The following is a 14283-nucleotide window of genomic DNA, read 5'->3' as shown; positions in this document are numbered from 1 at the left end:
TGGATAGAAGCAAGGAATGCATCTGGACTATTAAGAAATAGAAAGATAAGAGGAAAGAAAGGAAGAAATTTAATACTGTGTGAGATATTACAGATACAAAATGACTGTATAAACATAATCAGGCAGGCTACATCTACAAGAATATATCCCTAGGAGACTGAGCTTGAATTCTGGGATCAGACTTCACAAAGCTGCATCCAAACTTTTTATCTTACAGTGCAGTAGCCAAGTAGCCCCTCCAGATAGACAATCCTGCTATCCATTTTACCTTCACCTTTTTGTCCAGTAAATGTAGTGAAATGTGAAGTTCTTCTGTGTCCCTTTGGAAAAATGTAACATGCACACACAGTTATGTGCTTGCATGATGTAATTAAACAAGCCTGTAAGAAAAACTATAGCCTGTGACTTGCAGAGACATCAACTCAATAAGTTTAAAATAATACCATTTGGAAGTATGTTTGGTTATTGGCCTAGCCCATGCCTGGATTCAGCATGGATGAGCAAGATGGGGATGGTAGGATGCAGGGAGAGTACTGCTTCCAAATGCTTACTTGAATTCACTGCTCCCAAGAAAGGCATCAGTTATTTGTCTGAACAATCTTCACATTAAATAAACATTACCAAAGCAATTGCTGAATAAAATTTGAGTTGTTGATACTGTTCTGCATCCTCCACAGCATTCTGGAGTGCAAAGTCTCAAGCACTGAGCACCTGAGCATTGCCCTTGAGACTGAAAGTATTGTGTGCAATTTTGAGACTTTTACTTGTGAGCACAAGAAAATGTAAGTCTGGAGTTGACACTCTAGTTAAGCTTTCTTGGAGTTCTAGCCTAAGACTTAGTCTGGAGAAGTGAAGCTGAATGGGCAGCTTAGGAATAGACTATAACTTCTTGAAAGGTAGTTAGGAAAAAACATACACTCTTTGTCATCATTGCAGACGTTATAATAAGGACAAAAAGTCACAAGTTGTTCCTTGGAAGTTTAGAAAAAGAAATGTTTCACTAAGGGGCAATGGAAGCTGCCTATAAAGGTTATATACCTTCCATTACTGAAGGTTCTCATGACTTGGCAAGCCAAAACCAAAACTGACAATACCATATGCTGACAATAGTTTTCTTTCAAGTCCTCCTGGATTTAACAATATCTAGAGAGCCCTTGCAGCCAACAGTTCTATGATTATGTCTTAGGAAAGGAATGATGAGAATAAGAAATGGGGAATTTCTTCATCCGTGGAAAGAATTAAGAAATGTAGGGACTTGGGAATCAAGGTAAAGAGCTGATATGTTATGAAACTAACAGGGAAAAGTATTGCAACATCTTCTTAGTTGGTTTCTACTATTAAGACATATTTAGATATATGTTCTGAAACTTATTTTTTGTTTGTCTTCTTAAAACAGATGAGTGATTTGTGCTATGTCAATAAGAAAAAAAGAAGCTGTATCAAACTCTACTCGCTGTTAAAGCTTAAGTTATTTTGTCCTGCAAATATTAGTTAAAAGAAGAAACAGCATCCACCTCATTGAGAGGATTTTTACTATAAGCAGCTGAGAACTGGGTACAAAGGCCTAAGTAATCAGGGAAACTGTTACGGGGGTAGGAGCTGTACCAGCTTTGGAGCTCCTTGACTTAGTTAGCTGCTAATACAAATTAACCACAGTGCAGGTAGGAACTGGAAATTTCTGGTTTCAGTGTGGCCTCCACAAGTTTTCTGTGAATGTAAGTCTACTAAGCAAAAAGCATCGATTCTTCTGGTTTTACCCTTAGTGCAAAATGTAAGATAAACACACTATTCAAATGGATTGGCAGATTTGGTTCCTCAGTTAAAAATAAAGTAATTAAATATACTGAAAAGCCAATTGCTTTGGATTTACTGGCCTTGATTTGACTTAGTGTTGACTGAGTCCCTTTTTAATCTCAGTTTGTATCCCTATATGCTTTGCCCTCAGCCTGTATATTTTAAAAGTTTTGTTGCATATTACTGGGTTCCCAACAAACTTTTGATATGGTTAAAACTGAATTTGAGTATGTGTGAAACAGGCTCAGGTTAGGAAAACAGACTTTAGCATTGTATTATGTACTAATCTATACTTACAATATCTTTCAGAAAGGTACAGTCAATGAAAAATGGATTTTACCTTTTTTCAGGCAAAATTTCAAATTCCAGCTTCTTCAGTTACTATTACTCAGAAGTATTCTCAGTGAAAGCAAAAGGAATTCAATTATACCTTGTAAATTACATGTGAAGTAGAATAGATGAGACACAAGCTGTGCATGTGTATTTGTGCTTTTGACTAGCCTTCAGCACAATACTGATTAGAAGTTGGGCATTTTTGCCAAATCCTCACCTCATGTAATTTTACTTCCCCAAAGCCAGAAAACCCAGTAAGAATCATATATACTGCACTCTGTTTAGTTCAACTTATTTTTAGTGCTCTACCATCAAATAATATTGCTTTTTCTTTATTTCTACCCCACAGGACAACATTTTTAGAATGGAAGATTCCCATTTTGAAAATGGCCGAGGAAAAAGCCCTTATGATCCTAAACTGCTGACAGCTTCTCTTTTAGTAGGTAGGTGCCACCATATAAGTTCAATGAGACATGCAATCACTGTAAATAATTGCTAGTTTTCTGCTTTTTTTTTCTTCTTGTCTTTGATAGGCCTTTGCTTTATGCACTTTTTTTCCAGGCTGAAGTAGTTCTGTTTTCACTTTTAATATAGTTGACCTAGGTGTCTTGAGAAACAAGGTATGTGTAAACCAAGATTCAGATATCACAAGAGCTGCTTTACACCCCTCTAAGACCTTATTTCTGCTGTGTTTCTCCTCAGAAACTAGAGCTAGGTGACTCTGGAGGTGTTTTAATGGCCCAGTTTACAGGCTGGCCACACTGACAGTTGTACCAATGTAGCTGAGAGCAAAGTCAGAGCAGGAATAAGTAATTTCTTACATCTGTTTTGCTGCCAAGGAAGGTCTGTCATCCAACTGTACCTGCATGTGAGCAGGAGATACACAAGCAACCACGTGTCTAGGCCTTAAAACGATATTTCAGCTGAAGGAGATCCATCTGACAGTGAATACAATTCAACTGCTGGCCAGAACAAAGGGATTTCAATAAATTAGATATTTCTGAATTAGTAATACTTCATGGAATATGTAAGAATAGAACACCTGGACTGTGTCAATCTAATTGACCTAATCCAGTTGATTGAATTTATCTAATTGATTTAACTTATTTAACTGAATTAATTTTATTCATTGTTCTTCTTTTTCCTCAACAATAAAAGGCAGAAATATGATTTATGAGAAGGAATTAAGTGAAACAAGTAGATTCTTCCTTCTGTAATGACTCTTTCCAGGTGTAGCCACTTTATCCTTCACATGTAATTTTTTGGCAATTTATTACAACTTCAAATCCAGCAGGGCTTTTTCAGAAAATAGAAGATTCTCTTATCTCAGAAGTCTTTGGGAAATGAAACATAACCAGATACATTGGCTTCTTCAGAACTTTATCAGATTGCTAGTCTATGGTATTGCTTACTAACTATACTTATTATATTTACATTACATTAAAAAGTTAAGCTATTCAATACAGACAGAAACAAAGTTTAGTCCTAAGAGTGCCTCATTTCCTGGTCTTCGAAGCCCCTAATGATCACAGGTGATGAGCTACCCTGGAGACATGTACTTTTTAACAGGAAAAACAGGAAAGACATCCACATCGTGCTCCAACTTGTACCCAGCGCAAACAGAAAGGACAAAAATGTGTGTGAAAAAGGCTGGTGTATAAATTTGTGCCTGGAGTGACTTGAATTTGTGGCAGAGCTACTCACAAGGGAACAGCTTTACTGTTTACTTTAATATACAATAAAGAAAGAGAATGATGACAAGCCAGTATTACATGGTGTACCCGGTATGCAACTGCACAAAGTCAACAGCGTCTAGCTTTTCACATTCATTTTGTTTCCTTTCTTTTTCACTCACTCCAGCACAAATATGATTATCTTATTTTCTTTGGCTTAGATTGCATGTCTCTAAAACATCTTTGCTTTCTTGAGTCCACTTCATATCACTATGATTTTCATTCCATGTATTTTTCCTCCTAATGAACAGTAGACTGAGTGTGATATTTTGTTTTGAATCAGGCTTCAATTAGAGCCATCAGTGTATTAGCAGTATAGAAAATGATGCAAATTCAACATTCAAAGCCAATGACTAATTTCTATTTCAGTGACTTACACAAAAGTCAGGGTAAGGCTAAAATTAGCATTCTGCATCCTGAACACAAACATCTTCTCTTCCTCCTCATAGCTGCTTCAGTCATCTGGTGTTACTGGTTATAATGTTGCACTTACTTCAATCTTGCAGAAGTTCTGATGTCTCAGAAAGTGTACACCAGATTCACCACTGCTTCACAAAGATTTATTCTTGACTTTGCAAAAAAAGCATAAATTTTATGGTAAAATGAGGACCCAAGGCAAAATAATTGCTTCTCCCCAAAATAGGTGAAGCACAGAGAATGAACCAGCCAAGCAGTGACTACATGGAGGAGTTTGGTCTACTTTCTGAAGTAGGTAGCACTGGTCTGAAGCAGTCAATAGGGCCATGAAGGCCAGAGGAGCTTCTTGACCACAGAGGCCTCACACCAGGAAGAATGTGGGTGGACTCCTTCTTCCCACCTCCCAAGTTGAATGATATCTCAGATACTCCTGGCCTTTTGTGTGCCAGAAGTAGTCCTCACAAGCAACCCTGGCTTATTTTAGGCTCAAGAGGGTAATGGTGTAAAACAATTACACAGCACTCATTAAAATTAAATGTTATAATTAATAACACAATATAAATATGAGGAAGATAAAAGAAGGTTGAGAAGTAAGAGCAATTTATGTGGTTAAATAAAGGAGGGAAAAATAAACTCTGTTCTTCATCAGAAACACTAAGCAGATTTTGCAAAGTGTGGAAGAAGACTATGTTCTTGACTCCATAACTAGAAGGTAAATATTAGGTAAGTGAGATGTGATTACCCAAGCTGGAATTTGGGCAAAGCACCAAGGCTAATTTGCAAAAAGTAATTTAAGATCTTTAATAGCCATTAGTGCTCAGGATTCCTATTTTCTATTTCAGCTGAAATAAATTCTTATAAAACAGATCTTCAGCTTTCCCACCCTCCTAAAAAAAAAAAAAAAAAAATTATAATATTTGGGAAAAAAAAAACAAAACCAACAGTTTATCATTATTAGATTATTCTGGTATTTTCCGGTATACATTCCTTGTTCCATCCACCTGCAAACATTTTTCATTATTTTTAAAGAGTTCTTCATTACAGCTACTCTACTCTAAAGTAAATGCTAGCTAAGGAACATGATATAACTAGTTCCTAGTAATGTAAGACATCATTCAGCTATTCCTGTCTATGTGCTGCTAACTAAACAATCTCCATTTGAGTGGGCTAATGCATGAAAATATAGAGACTAAGCAGTCCCTCAGCACTGCTAGCATGTATTCCAGGGCAGGAGGAATCACAGAATCCCAAGGGTTGGAAGGGACCTCAAAAGATCACCTAGTCCAACCCCCCTGCAAGAGCAGGGTAACCTAGAGTACATCACACAGGAACTTGTCCAGGCGGGCCTTGAGTATCTCCAACGTAGGAGACTCCACAACCTCCCTGGGCAACCTGTTCCAGTGCTCTGTCACTCTTACAGTAAAGAAGTTCTTCCTGATGTTAACATGGAACCTCCTATGCTCCAGTTTACACCCATTGCCCCTTGTCCTATCACTGGATATCACTGAAAAAAAGCCTAGCTCCATCATCCTGACACCCACCCTTTACATATTTGTAAACACTGATGAGGTCACCCCTCATTCTCCTCCAAGCTAAAGAGACCCAGCTCCCTCAGCCTCTCCTCATAAGGGAGGTGTTCCACTCCATCATCTTTGTGGCTCTGCGCTGGACTCTTTCAAGCAATTCCCTGTCCTTCTTGAATTGGGGAGCCCAGAACTGGATGCAATATTCCAGATGCGGCCTCACCAAGGCAGAGTAGAGGGGGAGGAGAACCTCTCTTGCCCTACTAATCACACCCTTTCTAATGCACCCTAGGATGCCATTTGCCTTCTTGGAAACTGAGAGGCAGCATGATTCTCATAGAATGTAATCACAGGAGAAGACATCACTGAAAATGTTACTCTAAAGCAAAAAAAAATAACCAGAGAAGGAGACAGCATTGTCCTGTTACCAGTCAGTTGCTCTTTAGAAAATTACCCCTTGGGATTTTCAAAAGCTCTGATGATCCAGAATCCTCAAAGCTATTTATGTTCCTGTGTCTCACTAATTTACTAATATTTTTAAGTTACTTTTTTTTATCATTTTAAATGACTTAATACTCCTGAATACATATGAACATGATCTGAAGCACAGTGGCTTCTTACCAAGGAAATAGAAATTATCCACTAAGTATACATGAGGTTCAGGGTTTTAGAGTTATTTCACTTTCTGGGAAATTTTAGTTGCTGACTTTTAAAGGAGTGAAGTCAAACCAGACATACATAGTAGTTTTCAGACATAGTAGTTTTCAGTCATAGGACTTTTCAGACTATGTATGTCTGAAAACTGCAGTGAATAAACCTACTAACCAAGGACAGCAGATTTCATTTAGGGAATCCTTTTACCAGTAGAAGGAACTGGGTCATTCCAGGCTTGGTTTTGTCTATATTCCCCATCCATTCAACTTTTATATTTCTTTCCAAAATGAAGCATACACTTCTCTACTGTCCCATTTTTTAATTTTGTTTAAGAATGTAATCTTCTTTAAAAGCTGAATAGAAACAATCATCAAATAAATATATGCTTCTTTTAACATCTTTTTATCTAACGAACTTGGGGAGGTGCTCACAGTTCCATGCTGTTTATGTACAGTATAGGGAAAAATGGTTCCTCTCCCCAAAGAAGCATTACTACCCTAACCCTAACCCTATTACTATTACTTTAATTGCTGCCTCTTTATTTAGTAAAGTCAATATATGTATTTCTGTCTGCATCCATATGTTCCATTCACATCAACATGCTCCTTTAGGAGCACACATTGGTCTAGGTATACTGGAACTTGGAGGGCCTGTAGTAGAAAGCAAAGAAAGGTCAATTAATTTCCCGCAGATCCTTCCCCTGTTGGAACATGCTGAAGCCTGTTATTGACAAAACATTTACTCTATCATTGCTGATGAGAAAGCGTCATCCACAAAAGCCTAGTAGCATGAAAAAGTTTTGGGTTGAACTGAAGTTTTGTTACTTCAGTAGTGTTTATATATTGAGTTAGAAGCTGAGGCGCCAAAACCCCCTAAATATTGCAAGTATGTAATTTTGAGCTATATTTGTTTTAACTTTAATGATATAGTGTTAAATATAGAATTTTTTACTTTCCTGATTGACTTTTGGAGCTGATGATAACTAGGAAGCAAAATAGGGCTTTTTTTTTTTTTTTTTCTTTTACCCTTTGATTTATATTGATTTATCAGAACTCACTAGGGACTGTAAGACAAGAAAATGAAGATAAGGTTAAAGAAGGGTTAAGCATAGCATCAAAGCCTTTTTCACATGTAAAAAGGTTTTATGTTCTTTAAAATCTCAGCTGCATAACCTGTACATAACAATCACTATAATTAAGTGATTGTCTCCCCTTCAAAAAAAAGTTGAAAATGACATAGAGGAATGATAAATCATTAATTAATGATATGCTGTTCTGTTTCACTTCTGATTACACCTCCTGCTGGGCACGACTGGTCTATTTGCTTCTGGTCTCTGCTGTGAATTCATTCAATCCCATGCTTTTCTGCTGTCACATTTTCACTTTTCCTGACTTTCATGACTACCATATCAGTGTTCTGGGAAAAAAAGATGCCAGTGATATCCAACAGGCATGCTTGGATCTGGTTGTCCCACCATGGAAATACCTAAAATTGCCATGAAAATAATACACTTGTTCCTAAAGTGTGTTTCAAAATGAGGCCATGTTAGAGTTCATCATGACCATGAAAAATCTATTACCTTAGCTGAAAGAGTTATTTTATCCTCAGACATGTTTGTTTGTTTGTTTCCACCGAAGACCCATTTCAGATGGTTAGCTTGAAAACAGTAGTTGGAAGGAATAATACTTTTTACTTCCATGTTGAAAGTATAGGGTAGGGTATCTTATTTCAAATACAGGTGAAAAAGGGCATAGTCTTAAAAAATGCATTTTTCACATTTTGAATTCAGAGTAATTTTATGGACAAGCTCTACAACAATGCCAGAAAGATGTGTGCTGTGCTTTGATCCCTGGTTGTTTTTTGTGGGTTCAATTGCTATGTACTTATTCTCCCTACCATGTGGCAGGTACTTAACTTTGTTCAGTCCTTTGAATTTAGACTGTCTCCTCCATTATACTTCTAGCTGGCTGAGGAGAGGGACACTAGGACTCTAATATTATGAGTTTCATCTCCAGCTAGGCTATATTTGTCCATTTATGGGAAGAGTATCAGAGGTCGATTTTTGATTCACTTGTCTGGTGTGATATGCGTAGGGTCAAAGTAGCAGGGAATGATCTCATTTATTCTCTCCCTTAGCTGTTGCCCTTTGGCAGTATCACAGTTAAAAAGGTGACCAAAGGAGAAAGGCACGTTCTGTCTTTTCCTAGAAAAAATACTGATCTGCTTGCTTAGGTTAAAAAAAAAGAAAAAAGGAAATAAACAAAACCCCACCAAACAGTTTCTATATGAAAAGTTGAAGGGACTTCAGGACTTTATGAAACAAGAGTGAATGAGCTGGACTCTCCAGTTCCCAACACAGTCACAGAAACCCAGTAGGGACCTCTGGAGGTCTCCAGTCTAAACTTTTCAAAACAGGAGAACTTCACAGTTAGGTAGGTTTTTGGGGTGCTGCATGCTACTGTCTGCCAGGGACAGGTATATAGGCAGTCACTGTTCTAACCTAAGAATCCAAAGATATTTTTGAGAAGTGCCTGTACTAACAGCTCATTAGAGAGGCTACAGTTAAGCTCTGCAGTGAAAAAGTTGGTCTAATAATGTATTTTCAATAACAATACATTGCGTTACTGCTTTGTAATTTTCTCATTATCCCTATTAGTGTAATACAAACATAGAACTGACATCTTTCTCTGACTTGCCATGACTGGAAAATTGAGAAATGTTGCTTACAGTTACATCCTCCCACAGATGGAGAGCTGTACTCTGGCACAGCGGCAGACTTCATGGGCAGGGACTTTGCCATTTTCCGTACTCTGGGGCATCATCATCCAATCAGAACAGAGCAGCATGACTCCCGGTGGCTAAATGGTACGTAAAATGTACATTTGTCTGATTACATTCATCTAGCCATTAAAGACTAGCACACATCTTCCTTCCAGCCACATCTGTGACATATACACCCCTCTTTTATTAGGAGCAGAATTTTATCTCAAACCGTTTAAACTAATCAAAAGTGATAAAAGTGATTTATAAAGAAACCTTTTTTTTTAATTACATTTTGATTTGTGGAGTGTGATTAAATTCAAAACATACACAGGCACTCTGGCTAATGCTGTCATGCTACAGGAGCAGATTGGTGTAGGGTGCAGGTTAGACAGAAGCTCAAGGCTTGTTCAGGCATCCATCACACATCAACATAAAGTAGCTGCAGAGCCTTGGGCAGGACCATGCCTTGTACAGGCTTTAATTTTTTACTAGATTGAGTCAAAACCACTGGCCATCAAAGTCAAGAAGAAAGTGAATCAGCAGAGCTTCCTGAGCAAGCCAGAGTTGTCAATAGTTTGTAACAAGTGAAAGGAGTCCTGGGCATTCCAAGCTATTGGGTTTCAAAATATTCAGTAGTTTACAAGGGAAAATAGCTTATGTTTTCCTATTGATATTAATAACAGGCCTGCAGTTCTTTGTTTGCGTGTATGGAAAGAGAAGGATAATGTCAGAGAAAATATGGTTTTGGCTTCATGCACCAAAATTCTTTAAGATGCATCTGTGTACTATGTCCAAGTTCTACTGAAATCAAAGTTCCAATAGCTTAAATGGAATTACACGTGGCTTTAGCTATACAAGGATATGTGCACTTTGGAAATAAGATTTCATCATCTGAAATACTGACATTCAATTTAAGTAAGCCAGCAATGGTAAATGTAGTTACTTCGCTTTAATTTGGATTTTACTTTTTGAAGAGTTATCTAGCCACTTTTACTGTACATGCGGCTTGCATCTGCACTCCTGTTTTTGGTCTCATATACTTTCCACTCCTAGCCACATTATTTATGTCTGTGCTGAGGTCCACATTTTCTTATGTGGTTTTGCAATTTAGTGCAAAGTGTTCCCACAGTTTTTTAATGTAAAAGAGCAGAATATGTTTTAACAACACAGTTTCTTATTAGCTACAGTCAGAAATTTCTAGTATCATATTGGTTATATTACCTGTATATACAACTCATAACAAAACCAATCTCTAACTCATTAAAACCACAAAGTTCTTTTGCAAGTTGGATTAACAACTGTCTATATGACATATGCATTGGTTATATGTATCAAACAAATGTGTATATGACAAATTGCACGAATCTTTATTTTAATAAGACAAGCTGTATGAATCTTCTGCAAGACCAGATCAGGTATATCAAACTTCAGTTTTACAGTCAATGCTTGCCAAGTAATCCAGAAATATTGTTAATTGGCTTATTTTATTATAATAGAAATGATTTCTGGACTTCAAGAGACAGGAAAGTGCAAGAGTCACAGACATATCAGTCTATCTTGGTACCTGGTAGAGTAACATGTTAAAGATAACACAACACCCACTTTTGTTATGATAGTCATGATGTAAAGTCCAATCACGCAAGCAAAATCTGATTTTGTGCAGTAGATGTACACAATGACAGCTGAGTCAAGAGGATTTATTCAGTGGGAAAGCACAGCCATTGTCCAGATCCCCTGTATTTCATTGCTGAAAATCTGTCATTCCTTTGTGGATTCCGTTATCAGTCTTTCAGCACTAAATGTGAGAACTGCTTTTCCCAAATTAGCACTAAGGTTACATCTGACAGGATGCAGAAACCACAACTGCTTTGTGCTCAAGATGGGAAGAAGACAGTTTCACATAATGAGCTGACAAACCTCAAGCTTTCTAGAACTTAAGTATTGTCCATAAAAGCAGTATTTATAATAGCACAGGGTGAAAATGTTTTTCAAGTCTTAGTGTAGCTCTTGCACTCTATGCCTGTATGGTAAGTTTTATGCTAACTTAAAAAAAAAAAAAGGAAGAATCAAACTGAGGCCTTTAGAAATTATTCTTCTATAACTTAATAGAGAATGATCCTTAAGTACATCTTTTAAATCTTTCTCTCTATTGCAACTTAATAAGTTTACCTTCCTAATATGGAAAGGTTGTCTTAAAGTCTGCACTATAACGTTCCTATTAAAAGATCTAAGCCATTACTGTAAATTTCCCAGTTATAAGATCCTGGCAGCCTTTCCACACAATACTTTTAATTTCAGCATCTAACAGGGAAATCCCAAAATGATAATTGTTTCAGTTTGAAACTCTGCAGACATGACAGTTGTTTAATTTCATTTTGTTTTCTTTTGTCATTTGTCTCTTTTAAATATAATTATAAAATAAAGGAGCTTTGTGTTTGGGTGTATTTAAAATGGATATACTTTTAATGAAACAAGCTCTCACTGAAGGATGAGGTATACTCTGCTGTCTTAAAGATCTGTATAAACTGGTTTTGAACTCTAAGTTTGCAGACTTTTTACAATTTTTATTAAAGAAAGACATAGATTGCTATGTAATGCTGGGTTTGCTTTTCTTGTTGCTTTCTAAGGTGTTCTTAGCCTCATGTTAAAAACTGCTGTTCTAATGGACATAAACTGAAAGCTGGATAGGAGCAGTAGTTCTGATCAAACTTGAGAAATCCTCATCCCCATGGAGTTTAACAGCTAGGGAGTGAGACACCCAGTTATAAGTCTTTGCTAATGTTTACTTCATACTAAGACTAAGGTCAGAGATGACAGGGTGCAGAAAACACAGCTGTTTGGTACCAAAAATGGAAAGGAGAACATAGTTACACATGAAGAGCTTACAAACTTTTCCCAGAATTTAAATATCATCCTGAACTGGCTTAAGAGAAGGACAGCATTGCACAGAGATTAAGTCTTTTGGATTTAAGTATGAACACAGAGTTCCCGCAAAAGTCACACAGGCACTTTTTGGAGATGCTCCAACTTCTGTAAGGAGTTAAATGTTGCTGTTAAGAGGGCTTTGAAGTGTGCCCAACCCAAGGGAAGGTGCTGACCAGCAGCTCTTAAAGACTTGTCTTTTAAATACATTAAATACTCACAGGCTTCTAAAGACATTTCATTCTGTATAAATAATTAAACAGTCACCAAGCCAAATAAAGCAAATGAGACTGATTCTATAGCCGTGTAGTTGGAGCATTCATCTAGAAGGTAGGGAACCATGCATCAGTCACTGTAGCAGTGTATGTTTAATTATTGATGCAGAGTTGGCCAGATGTGACATGGAGACATTTGCAAAAACATAGTAAAATGATTTGGCACTCTGGGATCATTTTGGATACAAAAAGCTGCAGTTCGGTGCCCCAGACTGAATCATGCACTTTGTTATAAGCAATGTACATGCTCATGTTGGACATTATTGGCTCCTCTGGTAAGGGCATGGAGTTTCTCTGCACAAAAAGCTTTGACAGTCCTAGCTGGTCTCACTGAGGGTCAAGAATAGTTTTGAACTCTCAGAAAAAAAAAAAAATCCTGAAACAGAATAAAACATCTCCTGCTCAACTTTACTATAAACAAGCAATGGCTTTGATGTTGCACATACGTCTTCCAGAATCTTGCACATAGGCAAAAACAGTTTCCCTTTAAATGTACTATTGCCTCTTACAGTGTAGAGGCATCAGAAGCTATTGTTATTTCAAGAAAGTGAGATCAGGTCCTGCTTCTGTGAACTGCTTCAGCAATAAGAAAGATGAGTAGGAGGCCTGAGCAGGTCAGAACAGCTTACCCTGGTACCAGGGAGTTCCCTGATGAACTACACACAGCGTTTGCTGTACACCATCCATGGCAGCACTTATGCAAGGGCTGAGGGCATGACTGGAGGCAAGGAGGCAGAAATGGCAGTGCAGTGTACCAAATCAAATGCTAAGCAATGCAAAAGCAATGTACTGAAGGCAGGTTTTGAGCTGAAGGTTAGGGGAGTGGAAGGAAAACTTGGAGCCACTATCATGTTCCCTGACTTGAGCACAGGGGATCTGGCCTTAAATTGTTAGCATTTTGCAAAATGAATAACCATAAACATTTATTTTAAAAGCAAAACACAGTTGGGCTGCAGAAGATTTGAAAGGAAATGAAATCACAGAAGCTGCATTAAGATGCATTATGAATGTGGTTTGTACCCCAAAAAAGTGAGGGCATACTGGCCTCACTCACCCACTTTACTAGACCTGGGGTTAAAGAGACTGTCAGTCTGGCTTTCCACCCTTGGCTTGGAATTTCCTTGTTTTTTATGGGTTTAAACCAGCTCCATGATATTATTCTAGCATACTTTCCATGGCTTAATTTTTAAAGTGGGGTAGTAGCTGTGCTTAGTCCCCTAGGGTTATTGTCCTTGGTAATCTTTACTTTACAGTTACATAAACAGTTGAGAGTTATAGAAGCTGAGCGACTGTTCAATAAAAAAGAAAATGCCCTCTTAAATTTCACAGGCTCCAAGGCAGGAAACATGGACTTGATACTCTCCTGGCATTCATACAGAACTTTAGCCATCACTTCATGTTGTTTCCGCTGATGGCAATTTGTAGGATGTCCCAGTGCTAGCAACATACACACATAATTTTGAATATATATGTAGTGCACAGTAGAAAAAAGTATGGCAAAAGAAAGACAAGACTGCAGCTACTTTATAAGGAATTTTACCTTTCTAATAAAATATATTGAATATGTTAAAAGGATGGTTAGAAATGAGTACTGTTCTCTTGCAGCTACTCTTGCTGAGACTTCGTGCATTCATTTGCTGCATTCTTGAATCTGTAGTTTGTCTTTGTTCACCTACACCAAATCCTTTTCCCCCTGATATCCCCCTCTTATTTGTCTCTTTTCTTTGGCCATTGCCTTGTCCCTGAATGCTTTCATAGTTTCCCGCTTTCCATAGAATCATAGAATAGTTAGGATTGGAAAGGACCTGAAGATCATCTAGTTCCAACACCCCTGCCATGGGCAGGGACACCTCACACTAAACCATATCA

At 37.6% G+C, this 14283-nt stretch overlaps 1 protein-coding gene across 2 annotated transcripts in view; it reads left to right on the top strand.

Annotated features, from left to right (window-relative positions):
* Nucleotides 1–14283, top strand: part of SEMA3A (semaphorin 3A) — a 168863-nt gene that overhangs the window by 98477 nt on the left and 56103 nt on the right. For both annotated transcript variants that reach the window (XM_034062860.1, XM_031048323.1), the window contains exons 5-6: nucleotides 2477–2570; nucleotides 9200–9319. In XM_034062860.1, coding sequence (XP_033918751.1) covers nucleotides 2477–2570; nucleotides 9200–9319 — 214 coding nt within the window. The remainder of the gene's footprint in view (nucleotides 1–2476; nucleotides 2571–9199; nucleotides 9320–14283) is intronic.

Source organism: Melopsittacus undulatus, chromosome 5 (assembly GCF_012275295.1).
Source record: "Melopsittacus undulatus isolate bMelUnd1 chromosome 5, bMelUnd1.mat.Z, whole genome shotgun sequence".
In the NCBI taxonomy this organism is placed as follows: Eukaryota; Metazoa; Chordata; class Aves; order Psittaciformes; family Psittaculidae; genus Melopsittacus; species Melopsittacus undulatus.
The sequence above is the reverse complement of the archived record's forward strand: the minus strand, read 5'-3'. Positions and strand labels throughout refer to the sequence as shown.